Below are 24,045 nucleotides of genomic sequence, written 5' to 3' on the forward strand. Positions count from 1 at the left end.
TGAGGTCCCCACCACCTTCCAGAAGTGAGTGATGACAGCTCTGGGCAAGTACTGGAAAGTTATGGGTTCAACAGAATATTTATTCTGTCCTGACATGGAGAGCGAGGAGAAGATATTACAGGTTGAGAAGACAAACAGCAAGCCACCTGTGGGACCCTGCCTTCACCTGCCCGTCTTGCTTACCGTGTGAAAGAGGGCAGTCTCCTCTTTGCTGATGAGCTCCACCAGGATAGTTGACTTGTTGTGAGTGATATTCCCCATGTCATTCCACCTGCACAGAAGAAAGCCAACGGCGTTTGCCCAAAGACGTTCTAGGCGTTTATGACGGCATAGGAGTGTCACCTGTTATTCCTGAGTCTCATTTTACAAAGTATGATTTAACCATATTTTTAAAAGCTAAATGTCCCTCCTCTCAAAGCAGAAAAGGAAATAAAATGCAACACGCATCTATTTAAATAGCTAAAAATCCTACGTCAACGACGTCTAGATATTGCTGTTAATAAAGTACACTTTCCTTTACGACCTAGGAGGAGAATATGCCAGAGACTTCCACTGCCTTGGTTTTCACGCTTCCAAATGGACAGAGCATTTCCTGTGATCCCCATTTTCAGTGCTGGAGGGGGATGTCATTTAAAAGTCATGTGTGGAATTCCCTGGCGGTCCAGTGGTTGGGACTCCGCGCTTTCACTGCCGAGGGCCTGGGTTCGATCCCTGGTCGGGGAACTAAGGTGCCACAAGCTATGCAGCGCGGCCAAAAAAAAAGAAAAAAAAAAAATCATGTGTCTCCAGGAATCTAGGCTGAAGAACGCACAGAGGTTCTGTGTTGCGCTGTACACTACAGATTTGATTATGCCACTTGGAAAAAATGCCTAGGGAGTGTTTAATGTGCCTACATTTTTGTGATCTAAACACACACATACGTTTCCTTCCCTTTCCTCATGGAGATCTTATCTAAAATGAGATACACAGAAAGAACCACCAGACAAGGGAAGGTCAGCTCCCGCTTCCCATTCTACTTGGAGCCAGTTTCTAATCATCTCTTACACTACCTACCCTTCACTCTGTTCCCTGACCTATAATTCCCTGCCCACCGCTTTCTCCCACCATCCTGCTTTTGCTCATTACACTTCTACCTCTGCCTGCATGATTCCTTTAAGACTCAGAAGAAGTCACCTTCTCCGGGAAGCCTTTCCTCATCCCCAAGCACCCACATGCCAGGAAAGGGCCTAGTGCAGTCCTCTATCAGTCACCACATTGTATCACGATTGTTCATGTCTGTGACCAGATCCCTAACTAAACCAAACTCGATCATAGGCCCTCATGCCCCGGGCAGAGATTCTGCTTTCTTCATCTCTGTATTCCAAGCACCAAGTACACCTGGCACACAGCATTCAATAGATGTTTGCTGAAATAATGCAAAGTAATGAGGTTGTCTCGCATCTGTATAGAGTACAGTTCTTTTACCAACTCTCTTAGGTAGACAAGGCGGCTATTTACGTTCCACTCTGGAGATGAGGCAATTCAGGCCAAAGGGGATGACTTAGCCTCACTCACTCTGCTCATCAGGGACCGATGAGTTCTATACCTTCCAGGTTTTCCTCCGATCAGCTTTCCGTTACACCAGTACCACCTGTTTTTACGTACATCGACAGGTGTTCTGCACAGCTGTCTGCTGACTTACAATTCCATTAGATCACATCCATGTGGACTCACAGCTACGTGCTCCTTAGTGAAGGTCTCAAGAGATAAGAGAGGTGTGGTCTCCTCTAGCTCCATTCCCTCAAATCAACTGCCAAAATTCTGGGTCCACTCCGCACTCCACCATATGACTTTACCTTAGTGGCACAATTAACATGACACTGTAGTAGAAGTCAGTTCCCATCTTGTAAGGGTTTCAAGGCAAGCGCTAAAGGAAGCAGTCTAGAAGCAGTTCCTAAGGAAACTGAACAAAACCTGTGAGGCGCTTATGATCAGCAAACTTTCAACTTGCTATTTTCTACTTAATCTAGATAGCCAGAATCCAAGATGTGTCTGCTTCTCTTCTCCAGACTCAAGCACTGATTTAGCTACAAAGAACTGTGTGGGACAAAATGCCTGGATGGCTTTACATGGGCATAAAAGTGTAGAGTTACAACTCTGCACATATTCATATATTTTATTTAATTTGTTGTAGGTATATGAGTTGACTGAATATGTCCAATAGTCAAAAAGCTTATTCTGTAGCTCCAAAGAGCTCTCTCCCCACTCCTGTTTCCATAATGTCTCTATTCAAAGAGCAAGAGAAAATAAATGGACGAAAATAATGGCAGGGTGGGGACCTAGGAAAAGAAAAGCCCATTAGGAAGCTTTTAGTGGGAAAACTTTCTCAAAATGACCTGCAGTAACTGCTGATCCAGAAAATACACGGCTGGCCAAGAACTCACTTCCAGAAAGTGGACCGTGCTTTGCCTCTAAGATCTGTCTTTGATCATCTGCCCTGCACGTGCAGCTCTGCCTATCAGATGCACACACTGGAAAGCTGTCTTTCTGGTAAATAATAGGCCACACTGCCCTCGTAAATGAAAGCAGGCATGCAGTTTTTCGGATTGTTGATACTAGGATGGGATCTGTGGGCACCTATACAAAGCAAGCTCATTGACATGTAATGCAGGGGACACCCTGCCACTTCCCTATGCTGCTTCTACTCATGTTAAATGGAAAAGAAGGTTGAAGGGTCAAAATAATAAAAAGTACCCAAGTCCTTCCAGTTATGATAACAAACTGATTGCTTTTTCAAAACACACTTTCACAAACAGACCTCTTTCGTTAACAGAAAAATTAGTTTGCACTTTCCTAGCACGTGTGGTTAGGTAGAGGGTTCAGGGCAATGGGAAGAAGCCAGTGTGGATTTAGTGACTGGTCATGGGTAATCGAGGCAAAGGTAATCCCATGGGGACCTGACTCATGGAAGAGCCCATCTCCAACCAGACTCACAGAGTTTTGTTCCACTCTTTGGCTCAGTGGAGGTTCAACTATGCATTTCTTGGGGTCAGGTGGAAAGAAAGAACATCCCCCATCCCCAAACCCCCAGGGAAAGTGAGATGAATTTCTCCATAACCCCTGAAATCCTGCAGAGGGGGCGGATCTTATCAGAGTTGAGAAAAGCTCAACTCTGATCCAAGGTCTGCCTCTTAACTCATCTGTATAACTTTCATACTCCATGGGGTTTGCTAGAGCACCTCGAGGGGAAAAAGGAGAAAGACAAATCAGACTACCTGTATATTACTGCTTGTCTTCCAATTCTGTTTCTCACGAAAATCCCCATAAAGAAAATGCCCAGGTGCACACTGTTTCCATGATTGTCCTGCATAAGATCAACAAAAGATCGTTGTGATGAAACAGATCCCCAGCGGTCTGGCAGCCTACCCATGGGGACCACACCCCGTTTCTCGCCCATACGTGCAATGAATCATAGAACGGAATGGGGGCAGAAAAGCCACTAGGTCCGAAGGGAGGCATCCCACTGCACATCCTAATAGACTACATAGATACCTTTCTTTCTTTTATCTCAGTTTGTCACAATGCATTTCCTGTTTGAGAAAGAATTTTAGGATTTTCTCAGATTTGTAGGCAGTTAAGATTTTCTCTTTCATGAATATCTATTAATATCTTTTCTAACCCTAGTTTTTGGTTTTTTAAATCAGAATTATACACACACATAGTTTGATTTTATCTGCATACTGCATATGTGCAATTATTTACACACACAGTTTGAAGAACTGAATCGTCTTTAGATCTTATTTAAAAGCAGCCTTGGACCCACCATTTCCTCTCCCTTAAAGGCATCCACTTCCACCGCTTAAAACCCTAGAGTGTGTCTATTTGCATCCACCATGCTTGGCCTTCCAATTTAGAACCTCATGTTCCTCAGTTCTGGGATATTTTCTCAAACTGCTACCTTCTGTTTCCCCTTTTCACTCCTTTTAGAACTCCCACTGTTCAGATGTTGGACATCTGGGCTGGCCCTCCAATTTTATCTCCTGCCTTCCACATTCCATCACTTTGGGTTTTTTGGGGGGGTGAGATTTCTCTTAATTTAATCTTCTAACCTATCTATTAAGTTTTCCATTTCTGATATCATATTTTAAATTTCTGAGAGTTCTTTTTTAGTTGCCGAATGTTCCCTTTTAAAAGCACTCTATTCCTTCAAGAAGGTAATATATTTTAATTTTTTATCCTTGAGACTCATAGGATGGTATTTTGGGCAGGGGGCCCTTCACCCTGCAGACTCTCTGCCTCTTTCACGCTGCTTCATTCTCATTGGGTTGACGTCTATTGTTCCTATTAGGGCATCATGGGGGTGGAGGATGCTCGGCTGTCTATTCACGTTCCAGGGTGGGATGCTAAATGCTGGTTGGGACCTTTGTGAGCACAGGAAGGGCACGTGCATGATAGGCTTCACTGTTGGGCAACCTGCTGGGCCCTGTCTAGGGGAACCCAGAGGTCTTCGGTCTGGTCTCTTGGTCCAGTCAGGTGCCTCCAGCCTCCCGCCTGGAAGAGTATAACCCGGCTTCCAGTGTTCTTGAGAGCAGAGTGGGAGCAAGGTTCAGCATCCAGGGAGTAAACTGTCACCCAGCCTCCTGCTTTCACTCGGGGGACATCCTCTTTGTGGAGTAAGTGGAGGGCCGTGCCCAACTAGGCCTAAGATGGAAAAGATAAACCCCTACCTCCCTCAGAACACTTGATCCCACTTAAGACACAAAGATGACAGTGTCCCTTCTCAGGGACCTCTTCTCAACGCCCCTCCCAAAGCTTCCATTCAAGCAGGCGTCTTCTAACAGAGAGAGAGAAAGGGAAAGACAACTGCTGATGGCAAAAGCTGAGACAGAAAGAACTGGGGAGGAAACAAGGGCCTCGGGGACTTCCCTGATGGTGCAGTGGTTAAGAATCCACCTGCCAATGCAGCGGACATGGGTTCGAGCCCTGGTCTGGGAAGATCCCACATGCCGCGGAGCAACTAAGCCCGTGCGCCACAACGACTGAGCCTGCGCTCTAGAGCCCGCGAGCCACAACTACCTGAGCCTGTGCTCTAGAACCCGTGAGCCACAACTACTGAATCCTGTGCGACTAGAGCCCGTGCTCCGCAACAAGAGAAGCCCCCGCTCGTCGCAACTACAGAAAAGCCCACGCATAGCAACGAGGACCCAACACAGCAAAATAAATAAATAAATAAATAATTTAAAAAGAGGGCCTCGGTAATTATGAGAAGTTCAAAGGTAAGCTGTATTACAGAAAAATCTGTGAGGGAAAAGAAGATAGGTGAAGTAGAGACGGGAAGAAAAAGGAAAATTCTGCAGAAAGACTTTTCTGGGCACGTTGCCAGTAGGTGGGTGCAGAGGCCTGGTGGGAGGGGATGGGGACACGGGAGGAGCAGGCCACCAGGGTGGGACAATGGAAAAAACACAGAACGGATACCCGTCCGAACAACTTAGTCAAGGATTGAGGCTCCAGACTCTGTATGACCCGTTCCAGAAGCTCCGTCCCTCCATGCCCACGTGCTCTGACAATACAGGAGGGTGGAGGCCGCAGCCAGCCCCGTGTTTGTGGAGGGGGAGGGGCAGACCTGTCAGGAAATGGAAGGGACCCCCGCCCTGAAGCTTGAAAATTTTTGAGAAACCACTCATGGAAAAACCTACACTAAACATAAAGGGTCTTCCCTGGGACACATCCATAACACACTTTTTAAACCTTACTTGGTCAAGAAGGACCTGTACTAACCCAAAGGGACCCCGTCCCCATGGGCAGGCTGCCCCTGCATACTTTCCTGGTGGCTTTTTCACTTAGAGCTGACCCCATCACTGCCCACACGGCTCCTGCTGCCCCACCCATCATCCCTGGGTCTCCAGGAATCATGTGGTCTGTAGGTGGTCACCTGAGTCATGAACAGATATGTGGTGGAGGAAGAAAAAAGGCAGCAGCCCAGCTGAGTTACACCCACTGGCGGTGAGTCAGCCGTGCCTATCTGCCCACTCGGACTAAGCTCTGGTATCTCCCTTGTACTTTTCCCACTAAAGGACAGACTAGAAAACACATCAGAACCAAGCACGGTGGATTTCAACACTGTCTCCACTGCCTCTATTTCCCACAGTTCAGAATCACTAAAGACAACACAAGCAAATGACCACCATGACAAAACCTCCAACTTCCAGGGCCTGAGAAGTCAGTTTTCTAGAAGTGGAGAAAAGTTTAGTCTGGTTTTCCAAAATGTCATGACTATATATGGGCTGGTGAAATGGAAGTGGGATGCAGATGGCTTCATAAGGTATTATTGCAAGGAAAATGGATTACAACCCTATGAAGGGCAGCCATTAGAGAAGCAAAAGAAAATTAAACAAATCTAAAAAAGAGCCATTTAGCCTTTTTTGCAAGCTGCGGACACCCTGCTCGCTTCTACTTGATACACATGGGCAGTTCTCATTAAGGCAAATGGCAAGCGTGCAACAGAGGGGGAACAGAACACTTATACAACAGCCAGCGGAGCCAGCCTGGAGTGAAATGCTTATGCTGAAATTGCAGGCATCTCCCAAATTGCCGAGATGAGCCAGTTGCTTTAGGTTTCTGATAAAACTCCATCTTTTGTAAAGTGGGTCAGCAGAGAGAGGAAAATGAGTTTGGAGGATGGGCTCAGCTCTGTAAATGACCTTGCACCACGAACCCCCAAACCACACCCACTTCAGGAGGCGGCTCTGTTACAAAGGATGGGATGTGCTGTAACCGTTTCCTAGGCATAGTTTCCAGACAACACCAAAGGGGCTGGGAACCCACAACAGAGGCTCTGTAGAGCTGGAGAAATAAAGTATGATTGCATACAGGAAATGTTATTCTTCCTCACCAACAGTGATCACTGCATCAGCCCAAAGAAGAGAAAAGGAAAGAAGCTCGGGCTAGAAAACTGCTGGGGAGGGTCTATATTAAGGCATGCACGATGTTTGCTCCTTGTCCCACTGGAAGGCTGGATGTGGCCTCGATAAATTCTTGGCACCAAATGGGCTGGTGTTTGGTACTCACTCAGAAGGTTGTCTTACAGACGAGATATTCTGCTGAAGACCATGGAAAGCTTCAAACTCTCTCCGTTACGAAAAAGGGTTTGCATTACCTAAAGTAAATTGGACTTGCCAGCTAATGCCACGTAGCCGTAAGGAAGCCAAGCCTTCTGGCTCTCTGCTCTCAATCAACACTGGTTTTCCAAATGCCTGTGCTGTTCTGAGACGGCTGAAGCAAGGAGAGGGTATGCTACCTTCACAGGGAAGATTTCCTGTCCAAAGCCATCCAAACGTTCCACCTCATTGATGTACATAAGCTCAGCTTCTGCTGGCAGGATTCCACTAAAATCAAAAGAGCATCAAAGGAGGAAACGGTTAAGAGCCATAAAGTCAGTGGAAGATCCTACCCTCCTGGTGGCAAATTCCAGAACTGTGGTTTTAGTTCTGGGAAAAGCCACTGTCACCCAACCAACTGTGCAGGCATGGTACATTACTAAGTAATGCATTAACATATTCCTCAGTAGCCTTTTACTCAACAGGGAATAATAAGAGGAAGGTAAAATATTTAATTAAGAGCTACAGCCCTATAAACACTAAATAATTATTCCAGACATCCTGGTGAATAATGCTGCCCGCTTTAAAAAAAAAAAAAAAATGTATTTTTCTCCCACCTGGGAAAAAAATCTCCACTGTTAAAAAAGAAAGAAGGAAGAAAGGCAAAAGTTTCTGAGGATGACATTTTGGGAGTCAAGTAACCAAGATAAGAGAAGAGTCTAGGACCACTGCACATGTCCCAAAGAGCTCCACGTAGCCCTGATCAAGCTCTCAGGGATGCCTTAGATCTCACTCTTTCCCCTCCTGACCTTGACTTTCCCACCCAAAGCAGCTCTTGAGGTCTGCACTCAGCCTGGAGCGAAACGCTTATGCTGAAATTGCAGGCATCTCCCAAATTGCCGAGATGAGCCAGTTGCTTTAGGTTTCTGATAAAACTCCATCTTTTGTAAAGTGGGTCAGTCCCAGGCTTCCCAGGTCTGGCAACAGTTTTAGGAAGGTCACAGAGAGGAATTCCTCTGGCCAACATGTGGGCCAATTGGTGTTAAAGAAAAAAAGGAAAAAAAAAAAAGAAAGGGAGAGAGAGAAAAAAAGAAAGGGGAGTGGTAGCACTGTTTTCAAATCTACATGCACTCTCAGAACAGAGCGGAATCACTTGCTACAAGAAACAGAACTGTGTTGACTCAAGCCGGGGCTTGCGTGAAGGGGCCGAATGTCTCCTGCCCCGGACAGGACGGTGGCCACGTGCTGGGCCTGGCAGCCCCCGCCTTACCTGTGGGCTTTGTGTTCTTGGGCCACCTTCTGTGTCAGCTCCTCCAGAACAGCTTCTTCCAGGGCCAAATCCTATCAAAATGGAAAGCAGTTAAGGTCACTTGCTATTTTGCTTGCAAACCTTAAAAGCTCTCTTTTTTCTAGAATTTGTTCCTGATTAGCTTCACTTCCTCAGTCTCCCTTTACTCCTTTGTGTGTTTGTTTGTTTGTTTTTGCGGTACGCGGGCCTCTCACTGTTGTGGCCTCTCCCGTTGCGGAGCACAGGCTCCGCACGCGCAGGCTCAGCAGCCGTGGCTCACGGGCCCAGCCGCTCCGCGGCATGTGGGATCCTCCCGGACCGGGGCACGAACCCGCGTCCCCTGCATCGGCAGGCGGACTCCCAACCACTGCGCCACCAGGGAAGCCCCTACTCCTTTGAATTAAAGGTTGTCATTTTTAGGACAGAGGTTCATGTTTACTTTTGTAACAGGGCTCTCCACTGTAACAGGCTATTTCAAGGCATATTTGGGGTTGCCATCTACATTCTGGGGCATCTGGGAATAGCTCTTTTTTCATTTACCTTCTTCTTCCCTATCTGCCTGCCTCTTGGACTTTCATTAAAAATGCTTTTTAAGAAACAGAAACAGACTCACAGACTTAGAGAACCAACTTATGGTTACCAGCGGGTAGGGTGTTGGGGGGAAGGGATAGTTAGGGAGTTTGAGATTGACGTGTACACACTGCTATATTTAAAATGGATAACCAACAAGGACCTACTGTATAGCACAGGGAAACTGGTCAATATTATGTAACAGCCTAAATGGGAAAAGAACTTGAAAAAGAATAAATACATGTACATGTATTGAATCACTGTGTGGTACACCTGAAACTAACACAACACTGGTAATCGACTATACTCCAATATAAAATTAAAAGTTTAAAAAAATCCTCTGTAAGTGCTTACACGTTTTTAAGGTGAGGATATACAGGCAAATGAGTTTCCAGGTCATCATCCCTTCCAAAGCTGAGCCCAAGAAGGGACTGTGCCTGGCCTTTTTATCCACCAGCACAATCCCAGCAAACTAATTCAGAGCCACCTGAAGTCAGAGCTGGCTCATTCAGAGACTAGTTGATGGGGCCTTGGGAACAAAAGAGGCCACGACAGCTCAACCGCCACAGCAGAGCTCCAGAAGGTAACAGGTGGGGAGCTGACCAGCTGGTGTCTCGACCAACTGAATCCCAGGCCCCTGGACCAGTGCTGTGCTGGCTCCCATGGGATTAGAGTCAACAGGACACATTGCTTCCCAACTCCCCTTCAATGACGGCGGGAGTATTTAAAGGGCTTGTTAAACATTTAGCAGGAAAGTGAGATGGAGTCCGGAGGAATACATCCAAGATGGGAGACCAATCAGCTCCTGAGACACTGGCGGGCATGGAGATTCTATAGCTCATCCCACCCCTTTCGGTGGCTCCAGCCCAGACGCCTCTGCCCCTCCCAGGTGCGACTTCCACGCCCCCCAGGCTGGTGAGCACCAAGGAGGGCACAGATGTGCTCCGTCTTCCTCCGAGCTCCAGAGGGGGCGTTAGAAGGGGCTCCGAGCTGTGTGTCCCGGTGAGCCTTCCAAGGCTCATCAAAGACACTTGAGGGGGGGGGGGACTGATGTTTTCACAGAAAACATCCAAAACGCCTCATTCCCTTGGTTCTAAAATATCATTTCTATAAAGATTACGTCCAATTTAACAGCTTTTCATGAAACACTACCCCCCAAAGGTACACCTCAAAACTGCAAGAAACATCCCATCTCAAATGATGCAACTGGAGAAAATCAATATTTCTTAAAGCTGGAACATGCGAGCCTAACTATATATTGGAAATTCTATAGCTCTGCAGATGGTCCTGAGAAACCTTAGAGAAGACGGAGGGAATTGCTGGCAGCTCTCATTTTTCATGTGCTACTGATTAATTTGCTGTTTTCTGTTTAGCCATCCACTGAAACAACTCAAGTCCATGATAGGAAACAAGCTCGATGTTTTCCGTTTTATGCTGTGGAATCACAAAGATGCCACGTGGCTTAGGAATCCAGCTATGTCTGTGCATCCAGGTACCGAGTATTAGGAATAACTCAATATTAATTTTGAAAAGCTAATAAAAGGCATGTGGCAATAGAATAAAATAAAGATCACTGAAGATCAAAAAGTGCTCCAATAAACTGCTGTCTCCTACTTTGAAAGAAGAAAAAGTCCAAAGGGACCCCTCTGCTATTGTACTCAACCCCACCGCCTCCATCTGTGTCTGGGGCCTCCCTGAGGTATGTGGTCCCACCACAGGGCCAGGCGAGAGTGGCTGCGCGCGGATGAAAAATGGCAGAGAGCGAGCCTGCACACAGCTGCACACCTGGGGAGCGCCCTGTGTACTTAACTTTGTTCTTTGACCGGCTGCAGAAATGCCATTTGACAAATTCGGTTACTTTATAAGATCAAACACAGCCATTCATCCCATCTTCCCTCCCCCACCAAAGGAATGCACTCTTCCCTTTGAAAGCTCTAGTGGAACCAAGCAGAAAGTTTGCAACCTTCCATGGCTCCCCACTGCCTACTCAATTAGGTCAACACCTGGGCCTGGCATTCAGACCATTTTTCAGTGTGGCTCAGCCGTCCCTTCAGACCTCTTCTCTCAAGGGTTCAAGGCCTCAGGCCGACTCTTCCTAACACAAACTGCTTTCACGTCTCACCCTATCTTTCAGGTCCTGACACACCTACCACTCCCTGGACAGGGCTTCCATATTCTCTCATGTGGGACAGAAGCCTTTCCCTCTCTGGACCTACCTCTTCCGCCCCGTGTGTCTCTCTTAGAGTTCTTACCATAGTCTACCTATTGTCTTTCTTACATAGTTATCTGGATACTCATCTTACCCTTTATCCTTGTCTCCCTCCCTCTGCTAGATGACAGGCACCTAAGGTCAGCAAGCAGCAAGGCTCCACACTGCCTCCAGGGCCCAACTCAGGGCTTTGAACAATGCCAGCGTATAAACTCTCCACATACAGTAGACGATCAATAAACATTGACTGCGCTGAGCTGAGCTGAGCTCAATATGCAACGTGTCAGTTTCATATTGTCAAGCGAGGGTTTTTTTGTTTCTGTTTTAATTTTTATTGGTGTATAGTTGATTTACCATGTTGTGTTAGTTTCTCCTGGACAGCAAAGTGAATCAGTTATACATACACACGTAGCAGCTCTTTTTTAGACTCTTTTCCCATATAGGCCATTACAGGGTATTGAGTAGGGTTCAAGTTACGCGAAGCGGCTGAATGATAATTTATGCACTCTGCTTGTCCTCTGTCTGCTCACATTTCAAAGTGCATAGAGTATTGTTGCCTGGAAAGCACACTCTTCAGCAGCCTGTGCTTGCCTAACAGAGACAGAAAAATAATGCTGCTGATAATAATAATGTGAGGACAACGGTGATTATGATGACAACTAAATAAACACTCACTGAGAATTCACCACGTGCCCGATTAAGTCCTTCACATGCATTCTCTCCTTTTATCCTCACAGTCAGATCAGGCTTGCTATCCTCATTTTTAGATGAGGAAACGGAGGCTTTGGTTAAATAACTTGCCCGAGTGTGTACAGCCAGTAAGTGGCACGGCCAGGATATGGGCACGGAACACTTGACCCCTATACTCTAAACCTCCTGACCACAGGCCACAGTGTATCGAGGATACAACAGGGGTCAGGGGCGTGGGGCAGAGGAGAGGATACATGACTGATGGCAGAAGCCTAGGAATGTTCACGAATCAGACATGCACGCTGACATCAGCTTCTGCCATGTCATCCTGAGGGCCGTCCAGTAGGACTTTCTGGAATGATGGACATGTTCTATACCCAAGCTTTCCAGTACAGTAGCCATGAGCCACACGTGGCTACTGAACACGTTTTTAATGCCACTGAGGAACTAAATTTTTAATTTTATTTAATGCTAATTAATTTCAATTTGAATGTAAATAGCCACCTGTCACTAGCAGCTACTATACCAAAGAGGGACGTTTTAGATCCAAGGACAACAACATCAATATCTGTCTGGCACAGTGAGACTGAATGAGGTCTCTGCTGTTTTAATATCTGATTTGCTTACGGCCCAGCGGAGACATGGTCTTATTCTGAAAAAGGTATGATACACAAAATAACTCCTTAGCTGCCTTACAGCACTTTAACCTGTCAAAGCATCTTACCACCTACAAACTCATACATCTCATGCTCGTAATCACCCTTGGAAATTCTCCTGATCTCTGCCTAAAGGTTATGTGATAAAGACCTTTAATGAGAGAAAGGTAAAAAAAAAAAAAAAAAAATTGTGAAACATTATCAACCCAATTCATTGTCTCCGTTTGACACGAACATACACGTTCTCTAAAATTCTAAGGTATCACTTTCACTTTCCTCCGCCGAGCACACCAGAAAACATCCTGACTTTTGTGTGAGCTGCTGAGTTGTTACAGATACTGACACCAAGTCCTATGAAGAACTTCTCTGCTAAGTAATATGCTAATCTCTTTGAATGGAGGTTGATTTAATCGGTGGAATTAATAAGGCATAAAAAACAGCAGGCCCCAGATAATACTGCTATTATCTTGGTGGGAAGAATAAGGAGAGAGCGATTCATAAAAAGTTAGAGATTTTGCAGTATTTCCCTAACCTAGAAGAATAAGGTTAAGTTTTCGACCACTTTAGAGAAAAGGTAACCCTTGTACACTGTTGGTGGGAATGTAAACTGGTGTAGCCACTGTGGAAAACAATAGAGAGGTTCCTCAAAAACTAAAAATAGAACTACTCTATGACTCAGCAATTCCACTCCTGGGTACGTATCTTGAAAAAAAAGAAAACACTAATTCTAAAAGATACATGCACCCCAATGTTCATAGCAGCAATATTTACAACTGAAAAGCTATGGAAACAACTTAAGTGTCCATCAACAGATGAATGGCTAAAGAAGATGCGGGGGTGTGTGTGTGTGTGTGTGTGTGTGTGTGTATGGATACACACACAATGGAATACTACCCAGCCGTAAAAAAAAAGAATGAAATTTTGCCATCCGCAACAACATGGATGGACTTGGAGGGTATTATGCTAAGTGAAATAAGTCAGACAGAGAAAGACAAATACTGTATGATATCGCTTATATGAAATCTAAAAAACTACACCAAACTAGTGAATATAGCAAAAAGAAGCAGACTCACAGATATAGAGAACAAACCAGTGGTTACGAGTAGGGGAGGAAGGAATGGGAGGTACAAATTACTGGATATAAGGGAGGCTCAAGGATGTATTATACAATATGGGGAATACAGCCAACATTTTGTAATAACTGTAAATGGAAAGCAACCTTTAAGAATTGTATAAAAATTTTAAAAAAGTTTTTTTTAAGTTTTGGACCAATTAGATTCATCTCATCACTGACACAGGAAATAACTGTAACCTTACTCACCCCTTCTCTCAACACTTAAAACCTTTGTCGCCAGACCCCTCTACTTTCTCCCATATGCCACAGTAGTTTAGATGCCAAGCTCTGCCCACTGTACTTCCAAAATATCTTTTGCATTGCTTTTTCGTTTTTATCTTCACTGCCAACACCTAATTCTTATGTCTTGCTGAGAACACCACAACAGATTCTTATCTGACGTCCTTCCGCAAACGGTCTCATTACTCTAATCCAGTGGTCCTCAAAGTGTGGGGCCTGGAACCCCTGGACGGAGCCCACGCGTGCTAACTCCTCAGATGTTTCAGGCTTCTCTGCCACCGCTCCCCTCCGCACCCCTGAGCGGCCATCAGACTGGCCAGCTGACTCCCACCCAGTTACGCAGGCCGCCTCGCCTCTCCTCCTCCAGTCTCTGTCTAGAGCATCCCTTGCTCCTTCCCTCTCTGCCTGCTGCAATGCTGCTCATCCTTTAAGATGCAGCTCACACACCATTAGCCTTTCGACCTACCCTCACCTCCCCAAAACAGGTAACCTCTCCCTACATAGAATCCCTATCACACTTTGTTACACTTGGATTTGCATTAGGATTTTGCAAACTTCCTATTGACTCAGCCACTTTGTCGTCGCCCTGAGAACAAGCACCGTTTCTTATATAACTTTATCCCTCAGGGGAAAAAAAAAGTGGTAAATGCTCGTGATTTCTAAAATCAGAGCCGGAATGTTGGAGCGGGTATAGCCTTTCCCTAAAATGGTTTTTCAAATGTTTTAACTTTCCTCGTGAAAGCTCTTCTCAATTACTCCAAAGCTACCAAAAAACAAACAAAAATACTCCAGGGATAAAAACCTAGCCTCATCCCTAATTTAACCCAGGAATAAACATTTTACTTCATGGACGCATTCAACAGACGTTTATTCATGCAAATTATGTGCCAGACGACAGTGGACGAGATAGAGTCCCTGCTTAAGGACCACAGAGCTGACATTCCAGCTGACAATAAAAATGAAAGAAAGAATGAACACGTTCAGATACTGAAAGAGCTCTGAAGTACACGCATAAAAGGGCAGGAAGTGCTGGATGGTTGGAGTGTATAATATAGATGGTCAAGGAAAAGGAAGCCTTCCCTGAGGAGGTGGTATTTGAATCAAGATCTGAATGACAAGTCATAAGAAGACCTGGGGTCGAGCATTCCAGGCAGAGGAGGCACAGTACAAAGGCTCTGGGATGGGACCAAGCCGGGTGTGCTCAGAAAGGAAGATAGAACATAGTAGTGGAGGCTAGTGTGATGGGGCTGGGGGCAGGGAAGTGTCTTGAGGAGGTAAGAAGAGGCATCTTTACCATTCTCAGTGTCTTACAAAACTTGTTCCTACTTTATAAATGCAGGGACATTCTCCCTAGGGAATATGTGTGTAAATTCCTCTGAGATTTTCAAAGGAAAGAATTAAATATCCATAGAAGGTAGAAAATTAATTGAGAAAAAGGAAATTACACTTACCATTGGAAACAGCACATATTCTCTGAGGAAATCCTGAGAGTCAAACTGATTATAGTCTCCAAAATCAGCTGAAAAGAAAAGAAGGGGAAGCAGGGCAGTCTTTATTATATGACATTAAAGATGGAATAAAATAGGGTAAACTTATCACCACATTTACTCTCGCCACTTTACCCTACTTCTGTACTATTATTAAATAAAAACAGTGCCAAGATGGGTTTGATGTTACTACCACTTTCACATAGCAATAATGTAAATATAAGCACGTGAGCACTGCTACATAATTTTCTAGAAAGAATGGGGAAATTTGAAAGTGATTCCTAAGCTATTTTAAAAACTTAAAACAAATCTATATTTATCTTTTTATGAAATATTCACCAACACATATCTTAATAATATCTGCCAAGGGGCCTTTTTTTTTTTTTTGCGGTACGCAGGCCTCTCACTGTTATGGCCTCTCCCGATGCGGAGCACAGGCTCCGGACGCGCAGGCTCAGCGGCCACGGCTCACGGGCCCAGCCGCTCCGCGGCATGTGGGATCCTCCCGGACCGGGGCACGAACCCGTGTCCCCTGCATCGGCAGGCGGACTCTCAACCACTGTGCCACCACGGAAGCCCATGCCAAGGGGACTTTTTAACTCAAGGTTAATTTAGAGAACTGAAGAGACAAACCCATCTGCATCTCTTCATGTATTTGCAGCTGGAAATTCCCACTGTAAATCACCCTTGGCAAGCATCCTTGCAAATTTTATACCTCTTAAACAGCTGCACATGTTATAAGATGCCCAAAGTTCTGTTTTCTCCTACTTTCATCTCACAGTTGTAAGTTTGAGCACAGGTAAAATGAATACAGTGCGCCTCTATCATAAATCTATAAATGTCTTGCTTCGAATCCTACTTGCTCTCAAAAAAAAAAAAAAAGAAAGAAAACAACTCAAAGCAGCATGAAATTTTAATTTCATGTAAAATGTTTAGCATCAGGTAGAAATGGATTCAGGTATCTTTTAGGTAACAAGAACTAGAGAGTGAGGGGATCCACACAGAAGGCCGTTACCAAGAAGGCAAAGATGCACCTACAAACTCAGCACATAACTAATTAACAAGGTGAGGCACTCAGGAACACCAAAGATCGTAGGCTCTGCCTAATTCCAAGGTCAGTTATCTGTTGTCATATTTCATCACAACTTTTATCTCTGTTGATGTGGCTTTCTAACTGCCCAATAAGGGTTCTCAGAAAAATTATTTTACAAATATTATAGCTAGAGGAGGTTTCATCAGACTCAACAGCGAGCTTCAAGGACCCAAGGAAAAGGGAACCCAGAGTAAGTTCACCAACTTCTTCAGCCTGAAAGCTATCACTAGGGTCCTCCAATATCCAGGATGCCTGTAATGAGCCCAACGATTAAAGAGTGAGAGGGAAAAAAAGAGAGTGAGTGAAAAGGAAGCATTTTAAAGGAGAAAGACCCAAGATGAAGATGAGGGACCCATTGATCTTCTCTCTCTTCTCCCCAATTAAGGGTGTCTTCTCCACTGTTTTAATGATTTTTCAGTTATAACCACGGATGGTTTCGTTATATCGTTCTGGGCATTGCTCCTTCCCTTTCCAGTGTTAGGTGAACAGATGAGATACAACATATTTTGCGTACTTCCAATCCACAGGGGAACAGGAGAAGCTACCTACTAAGAATCATACGTCCAACAAAAGTCGCTAACCCGTTAATATCCCAAAAATGAAAGTTATCAAGGAAAGGCTGCCTCTTTAGACATTTCAAACCCAAAAGGTTTAACTTCAGTGCAGTTACAGATAAGAAGTTCAGTTCTCAGCTTCTACAACAATCCACACAGCAAGGACTTGGCGGCTGGCAGGCTTGCATTTGGACGGTACCTGATTTTAAAGAAAATCATGACTACAAGGGAAACTTGCCTCTCTTTAAAAATTATACTTTTATCTTGTTTTCAACATGACTAAAGACAATGAAGCTACCCCTCAATAAAGAGTAATGTATAAAGATATGTAAAAACTCACATGGTGTGTTACGTAAATATGTGTAACGATTTAGAGAAGATAAAAACATAGGTGTCTGATCAATCTAAGTAGGACAAGTTGAAAGATAAAGGTACTCTAACACACATTTGTTGTTCCACATTACAATCTTGCATTTTAAATTTCTCTCTTTAACTGTGTCGGAATAAATTACACTACAATGTTTTAAGCTCTCACACTTGACACTGATGTGAAAGTCACACAGTCATAGCGTCAAGCCACAAGATATGACCATGTTGGGCAGTGACAAAATTCTAAGAAAATGTTCCACCAACCCTGCAATGTAGCTTTACTTAGAGGCAGGATGAAGGCTGCTGTTTCTTCAAATAAAACTAAAATTATACAAGCATGAGCAATTTGCAAACAGCTTTGAGAAATCCAACATCCTGCCTCTAAAAATCACTCTCTCTGCATTTTTAATGTAAGATACCTTGAAATGAAAAGTGAGAGTTACTAAGGGATCGTTTAAGTAAATTTAACTTTTCCCTCTGAGAGGCCAGCGACACCAACATCCAACAGAAGACGGACTGTCACACACCGGTCCCCACTCTCTTACCTTGCACAGCTAAGCCCGCCAGTCGGATCACCTGTTCCAGCGTACATCGCAACCGCCCTTCAAGCACGTCTTTTTTGACTTGCAGGTAATACTGATATCTGTTCATGGAAACAGAAGAACAAATAACCTTAAAAACACATACTTGGAATACATTCCCACGACATCGATGCCTCTGGATGTGAAACCTTATGTACACAGCAGGATACACAGGTGATGTCAATAAAGGTCAGGTCTATAGAAGATGGAAAGTGACCTCTGCCTGTGTTTATCTTTGTTTGATGTGGCAGGTGCCACGTCCCGTTCACTCTGAGTTTGAGAGCGTTCTCATCACATCATTTCACTGTGGGCCGGCAGGATGAACTACTGATAAGAACCAGCTCTTCACAACAAGAGACCAAGAACGAAAACGCTCTTCCACACTTCGACAACCACAACAGCACAGCTGCCAAAGCCATATTCAACAGTGTGTGCACTCCTGAAAAACTTCTGGAAACACACCATTTCTTAAACCCCAAGGCTTGGGAGAGTAGAAGACAGATAGGCCAAATCATTGAGAATTCTGCTAATGGACAGGATAAAGCTTTTCAGGGCCAGGCTCACCCTCCACGTCTGTGACTCACAAAAAATCTAATCAAATGTGATACGGAGCCTTCCAACCCAAAGTACGTCCTCTAAGCAGCAAAGTTCAGACGGACAGAATGTGCCCATACACAACATCAACCTCAAACTAGACCACTGTTCTAGAAACTAATACAGCGTTATTGTTTCCTCGCCAGTAAAATCGCACTTAGAAATCTCCTCACCCCAAACCTTTACATCCCAGGACTCCACTTCCTTTGACCACACTCTTAGAACACAGCTACCTCTAGAACAGTCACACTTTTTAGGCATTAATTCTTGGCAAATGCTAACCACCTTTTTGCTCCTGGTAACCATAAGTCTGTACTTCTTCAAAATTTTGGCATGTCAATCAAGGGAGCTCAGGAGTGACCCAAAGCCCAGCTCTCGTGGAGAGAGGCAATCAGCCCTGAGAGCTAATTATTGCTGCCTCTACCTTTATATCATGGACATCACCACATATCAATCCAATACCTATTTGAACAGAAGAATCAGGCTCGACAAAATAGTCTCTACTTCTCTACTCTTGGGTTTATGGGACAAGGTAAAGACAACCAGGTCTGTCTCTGGTGGGAAAACCTACACTCAAATTAGAAGGACCAACACTCGGCGTTATCTAAAGTTTTTTTTACTCAAACTTAATGTCTAATAGAAAAACAACCTATTTTTCCTACCACCATTCTATCTTTCACCTAAAGTATTCAAAATCACTTTACAGCGTCCAGTATCGAATCAATAATTTGACTACTTGTCAATATCAGTTGACTAAATCAATTAATGTACATAACAGGTACCTTCACTGCTTTTCAGAGACAAGTCCCTGGTACCTGTAGAAAACCTTTGTGTCCACTCACCACTCTGAGCTCAGTGGACACTGCCCTGACCTCACCTAGTCATTATATCCTTAGCTGATTAGAGGCATCGTGGATTCTAAATCCCAACAAATAGGAACAGAGGTTTCATATAAGACCCTGTGATTAACAATCTTTTGTTGGTAATGAAGTGGCAGCTCTGCTGTTTCTGAATGTGCACAATTGGAGCTAATACTAGATAGGATACTTTGAAAAATCCTGTGAAGTTGAAGGTACCACCTGTGTGTGTGTGTGTGTGTGTGTGTGTGTGTGTGTATTTTTTCTTTGTTGAGGGAGTTTCTGGCAATAATATATGATAGAGGGAAAAGGGAAAGTCATGACCTGCCTCTTCATTCTTCATAGGAGAGAATCAGAGTAAATGAAAACATTTTGAAGCAATAATTGTAAACGAATTAAAAGAAACAGCATGAGAGTGAATCAAAGTATTGAAGACTAAAGAAACCTGAATTGCTGCAGTTAAAATATGCCATGTTCCCCTCTGGCTTCCTTTTTTCCCCTGTTCACTGAGGTCAAGTCCCCAAGCTCTGGCATATTTTTCAAATGTTTCACACCAGGTGAGTTACCACCACAGAAGGGTGGTCCCATGCATTCCCATGATCCACGTGCTTGCTGTGTGCCTGAATGTCTCCCATCTCAAGGGGGAAGAGACAGCCAGCCTGCACATGGCAAGCGCCAAGGATCGCAGGTTCCATGGTTTCATTCAGCAAACCAAGAGCTCCAACAGAAATGCTTTACACTAGCACCTTTGCTTCAAGGAGTGTGCACCCTATCAAGTCCAAGCAAAGCCCAGGGCTTTTATAACCTTACTTAAATAACAGATTTATGCCTAAAAACATAACCTAATAATGCACACTATTAGTTCATCTCCTAGGAGAAAGCTCAGTAAAACCTAAACTAAGAGGGAAACACAGGCTTCAGAAGCCTTCTTCTCATGCAAAGCTACAGCACATGTTTTCTGTTGCCTCCTCCATCTTCCTTCATGGTCTGTCCTCAGCACTCACCGCCATGCTCCTTCCCTGTCCCCAGCCTGGTTCTCGGTTTTCCTCTGGCACCTGTCTTGTGCCTCTGGGCCAGTTCTCCAGGAAACAGTAAAAGGTCCACTCATTCACGTGAGGAAACTTTTCCTTCAAGAGATTTTAGGAATTGCCCGGGAGCCATCCAGGGAAGATCTTTTTTTTTTTTTTCCCCAGTACGCAGGCCTCTCACTGTTGTGGCCTCTCCCGTTGCGGAGCACAGGCTCCGGACGCGCAGGCTCAGCGGCCATGGCTCACGGGCCCAGCCGCTCCGCGGCACGTGGGATCCTCCCGGACCGGGGCACAAACCCGCGTCCCCTGCATCGGCAGGCAGACTCTCAACCACTGCACCACCAGGGAAGCCCAGGGAAGATCTTTTATGTTTATAACCTAGCCAGTTCTCAAAAAGGAGAACACTTTCTTGTAGAAACCCAGGCAAGCAAGGGGGTCCTTAGTCATCAAAGACCTTTTAAGTACCAAGAGTTCACTGTGAAAGCAGATAGGTCTTTGAAGAAGAGCCACTTAGAATCTGAAGACCATACTCTCAAAACTGGGGGAATAAGAAGAAAAGAGGGATGACGAAAAGTGTTAACATCATCCTATGGCCAGAGGAGCCCGCTGTGTCTTTCTTCAGAAAAATTAAAGGATGTTTAATTTTTTTGTTAATAAAAACAAAAAAAAAACAACCAACGGACTAAAAAAACAAAATCTCACAATAGGAAGGAATGTTAGTGTTTATTAAAGAAAGGTACAATGGGATTCTAAAAACAACAGCAAGAACAACACGCACCAAACCCAAAAACCCAGACAAACCAGAAGACACAATTTCAAGGTGGGAAAGGATGGTAACGTTTGCCTACTCATCCGTCCTATTCAAACAGTGTTTGAAATTCTTCTACATGCATTCACTCCTTCGTATCTGGAGTTGTTTCGACTCATTTTCTGCTCTCCAAGCCCAGGAGACACATGGACATTAACGACTATTCATTAAGCACTTCCTGTACGTCTAAGTCGGCTAGACGCCGAGGACATCCTGGAGAAGGCTAAGACAGTCTGCCCCGCAGGGATGGCTCATCATCTCTCGGGCCACCGCTGTCACGTTTCTCTCTCCAGTGCAGTATTTAAGGGTTTAATGTTTAAGAACCAACGAGAAAAGCATCTTAAAAGGTGTTATCCTAGCATTATCTGCCACAGCTAGGGCCTTGTACACGTCACCTTGGAGGCAAAAATGATTAGCTGAGACCTTGGGAAATATAATCCACAGCACCCAACAAAACAATAGTTATAGTTTTCTTACGCTGCTGATCCCAACTTTCATCCACAATTATCACTTCTATACAATGTACAAGCAGGTTCCATCTATTATAGAGCCATCCCACACTAGGCAACAGCGAGTCCCAATCCACTAGCAAGGAACACCAGGATTGTTCCCGGTCATTTAGGTTAAATGTAGGCTTGTGCTGGTAAGCAAAACCAAGGAGCTGAAGAATGCAATGCCCCTGCCTGCAAGCCATCCAGACTACGAGAGAATCTGAACAGCGTTAATGATATGGTGTGATTGCCATTTGAGATTGTGGATGTTACTACATGAGATCACAGAAACAGGAATGGAATCTGAACCACTTTGCTAATTGATTGTTTGCTACATTTCTGCTCAAAAGGTACTTTTATAAGATATAATAATTCTATCCTATATGAAGACCAAATTAGAGAATATGAGCTGAAATTCTATTTCTAGAATGTTTGGTTTTTGCTTATTTTTGATTAGAGATTCAATTCTAACAGCAGTAAAATATAACACTGAATCCTATTCTGGAAACATGCAATTTCATGGAAGTATACTCCACTCCACCCTGTCATAGCCTTGGGTGGAGGGGAAAAGAAAAAAACCAATCCTTGTGCCAGGAAAGTAAGTATTTGCCAACTTTCCAAAGGGATCCTCTTTGAAAACCCAAACCCACAAGGAAAGCTTTTAAATATTTTTTATATTCAAAGACTTGGAAATAGTCCATCTGACTGCTGAGGTCCAATGAATGGCTTTAGGTGAAGATTTTGCTCTCCCTCTAAGAACTGGTGAACATAATTATGCTTATTGAACAAGGGTAACATTTCTATTTTCAGTTTTTTGTTTTGTTTTGAATCTCCAGAGATTAATTTATGGATTGAATGCAAGTTTCTCTGGGTGAAGCAGTAAAGGCTTCCTGAAAGTTGGTGCTATTAAACATCACACTTGGAAACTGACAGACACTATAAACCCATCCCTAGAGGTCTCATCTATCTGGAATACTTCTATCCAAACTCAAGAAAATATGTGACTTCTCCATGTTCTTTCCTCCCCCTAAGATTTTGAAAAGAAAGGTTAAAAAAATGCCACACTGGGGCTTCCCTGGTGGCGCAGTGGTTGGGAATCCACCTGCCGATGCAGGGGACGCGGGTTCGTGCCCCGGTCCGGGAAGACCCCACATGCCGCGGAATGGCTGGGCCCGTGAGCCATGGCCGCTGACCCTGCGCGTCCGGAGCCTGTGCTCCGCAACGGGAGAGGCCACAGCAGTGAAAGGCCCGCATACCGCAAAAAAAAAAAAAAAAAGCCACACTGAATTAAATCAGTAAAGCCTGCATTCAGTGGTATCAAAGGACTCTTTCAAAATTACTCCCCATTACATTATCCTTAATGTTTACAGATGTGCTGCTAAGATCTTTCATCTCTTATTTTAATTTATATATGAGGGCTTTATCTAAGCACTTATGCAAGTATATTTCACATGCAGGTCTGTTAATACTTCTCAGATTGAGAAATTCCACACGGTATTCTGGAAAGTATGGACTGTACTGCCACAGAACCACAAATAAGGCAAGAGAACCCAGAGGCCGAGTACATGCTGCTTTTAAAATATTCCTCCCACCCCTCTCACACGTGAAATATTCATTCCAAGTCCAGTTCAGCAGAAATGCCTCAAACAGGGAATAGCCATGAAAATCTGAAAACTTTAAGATGTGATTTAGGTCATGCTTCTACCCAAGGGCTCAACATAACTCAGCCTAAATCACAGGATGGTGGAGACAGGAGGATGGTAGGCCACTATCGCTGCTCTGAATGCTGCCACTCTCCATGGGGCCTCCCCTCCCAGAGCATCATAGCCGAATTAACTCTGAGACTAGCTTCGAGATCAGTGAAATGGAGGAGGAAGTGACACATGCCAATCCCAAGCAGAAGCCTTCCAAGCCCGTGCCTGGTTCCCAGCTCTGCTTCCCTCTGCCCTGAGACCTGCAGTGTCCAGGTAGCACTGCTGCCTGGTTAGCCTGACCACCAGGGAAAGAAGGCAATGGACACAGCACACATGTAAGGTAGCAAGAAATGAGCCTTTGGCTCTGAAAGCCACAGAGAGGTGGAGGTCATATACTATTGCAGCATGACTTAGTGTAAGCTACTTAATAAGGGAAGGATTTCGAAAACTCACGCCCAGCTCTTCTGTTTCTAGAGAAGAAAACTCTGTTGAGGAAGGAGAATGACTTGCCCAAGGTAACACTGCTCCTTGAAGGCAGGACCACACAGACCAGAGCCTGGAGCTCCTTTTCTGCATGGCAACCTCAGAGGTGATGAGAGTGGGATGGGATTCCCAGCCATTGTAGGCAAGTCATCAATTTCACTGA

General features: G+C 44.6%; 1 protein-coding gene across 3 annotated transcripts in view; it reads right to left on the minus strand.

Annotated features, from left to right (window-relative positions):
• The window catches only part of PTPN14 (protein tyrosine phosphatase non-receptor type 14), a 168,994-nt gene that overhangs the window by 31,976 nt on the left and 112,973 nt on the right, over positions 1-24,045 (minus strand). For all 3 annotated transcript variants that reach the window (XM_060131380.1, XM_060131371.1, XM_060131390.1), the window contains 6 exons: positions 17,892-17,989; positions 15,295-15,362; positions 8,347-8,417; positions 7,277-7,364; positions 3,255-3,343; positions 184-271 (listed from right to left, as the gene is read on the minus strand). In XM_060131380.1, coding sequence (XP_059987363.1) covers positions 184-271; positions 3,255-3,343; positions 7,277-7,364; positions 8,347-8,417; positions 15,295-15,362; positions 17,892-17,989 — 502 coding nt within the window. The remainder of the gene's footprint in view (positions 1-183; positions 272-3,254; positions 3,344-7,276; positions 7,365-8,346; positions 8,418-15,294; positions 15,363-17,891; positions 17,990-24,045) is intronic.

This window comes from Lagenorhynchus albirostris, chromosome 2, assembly GCF_949774975.1.
Source record: "Lagenorhynchus albirostris chromosome 2, mLagAlb1.1, whole genome shotgun sequence".
Lineage (NCBI taxonomy): Eukaryota > Metazoa > Chordata > Mammalia > Artiodactyla > Delphinidae > Lagenorhynchus > Lagenorhynchus albirostris.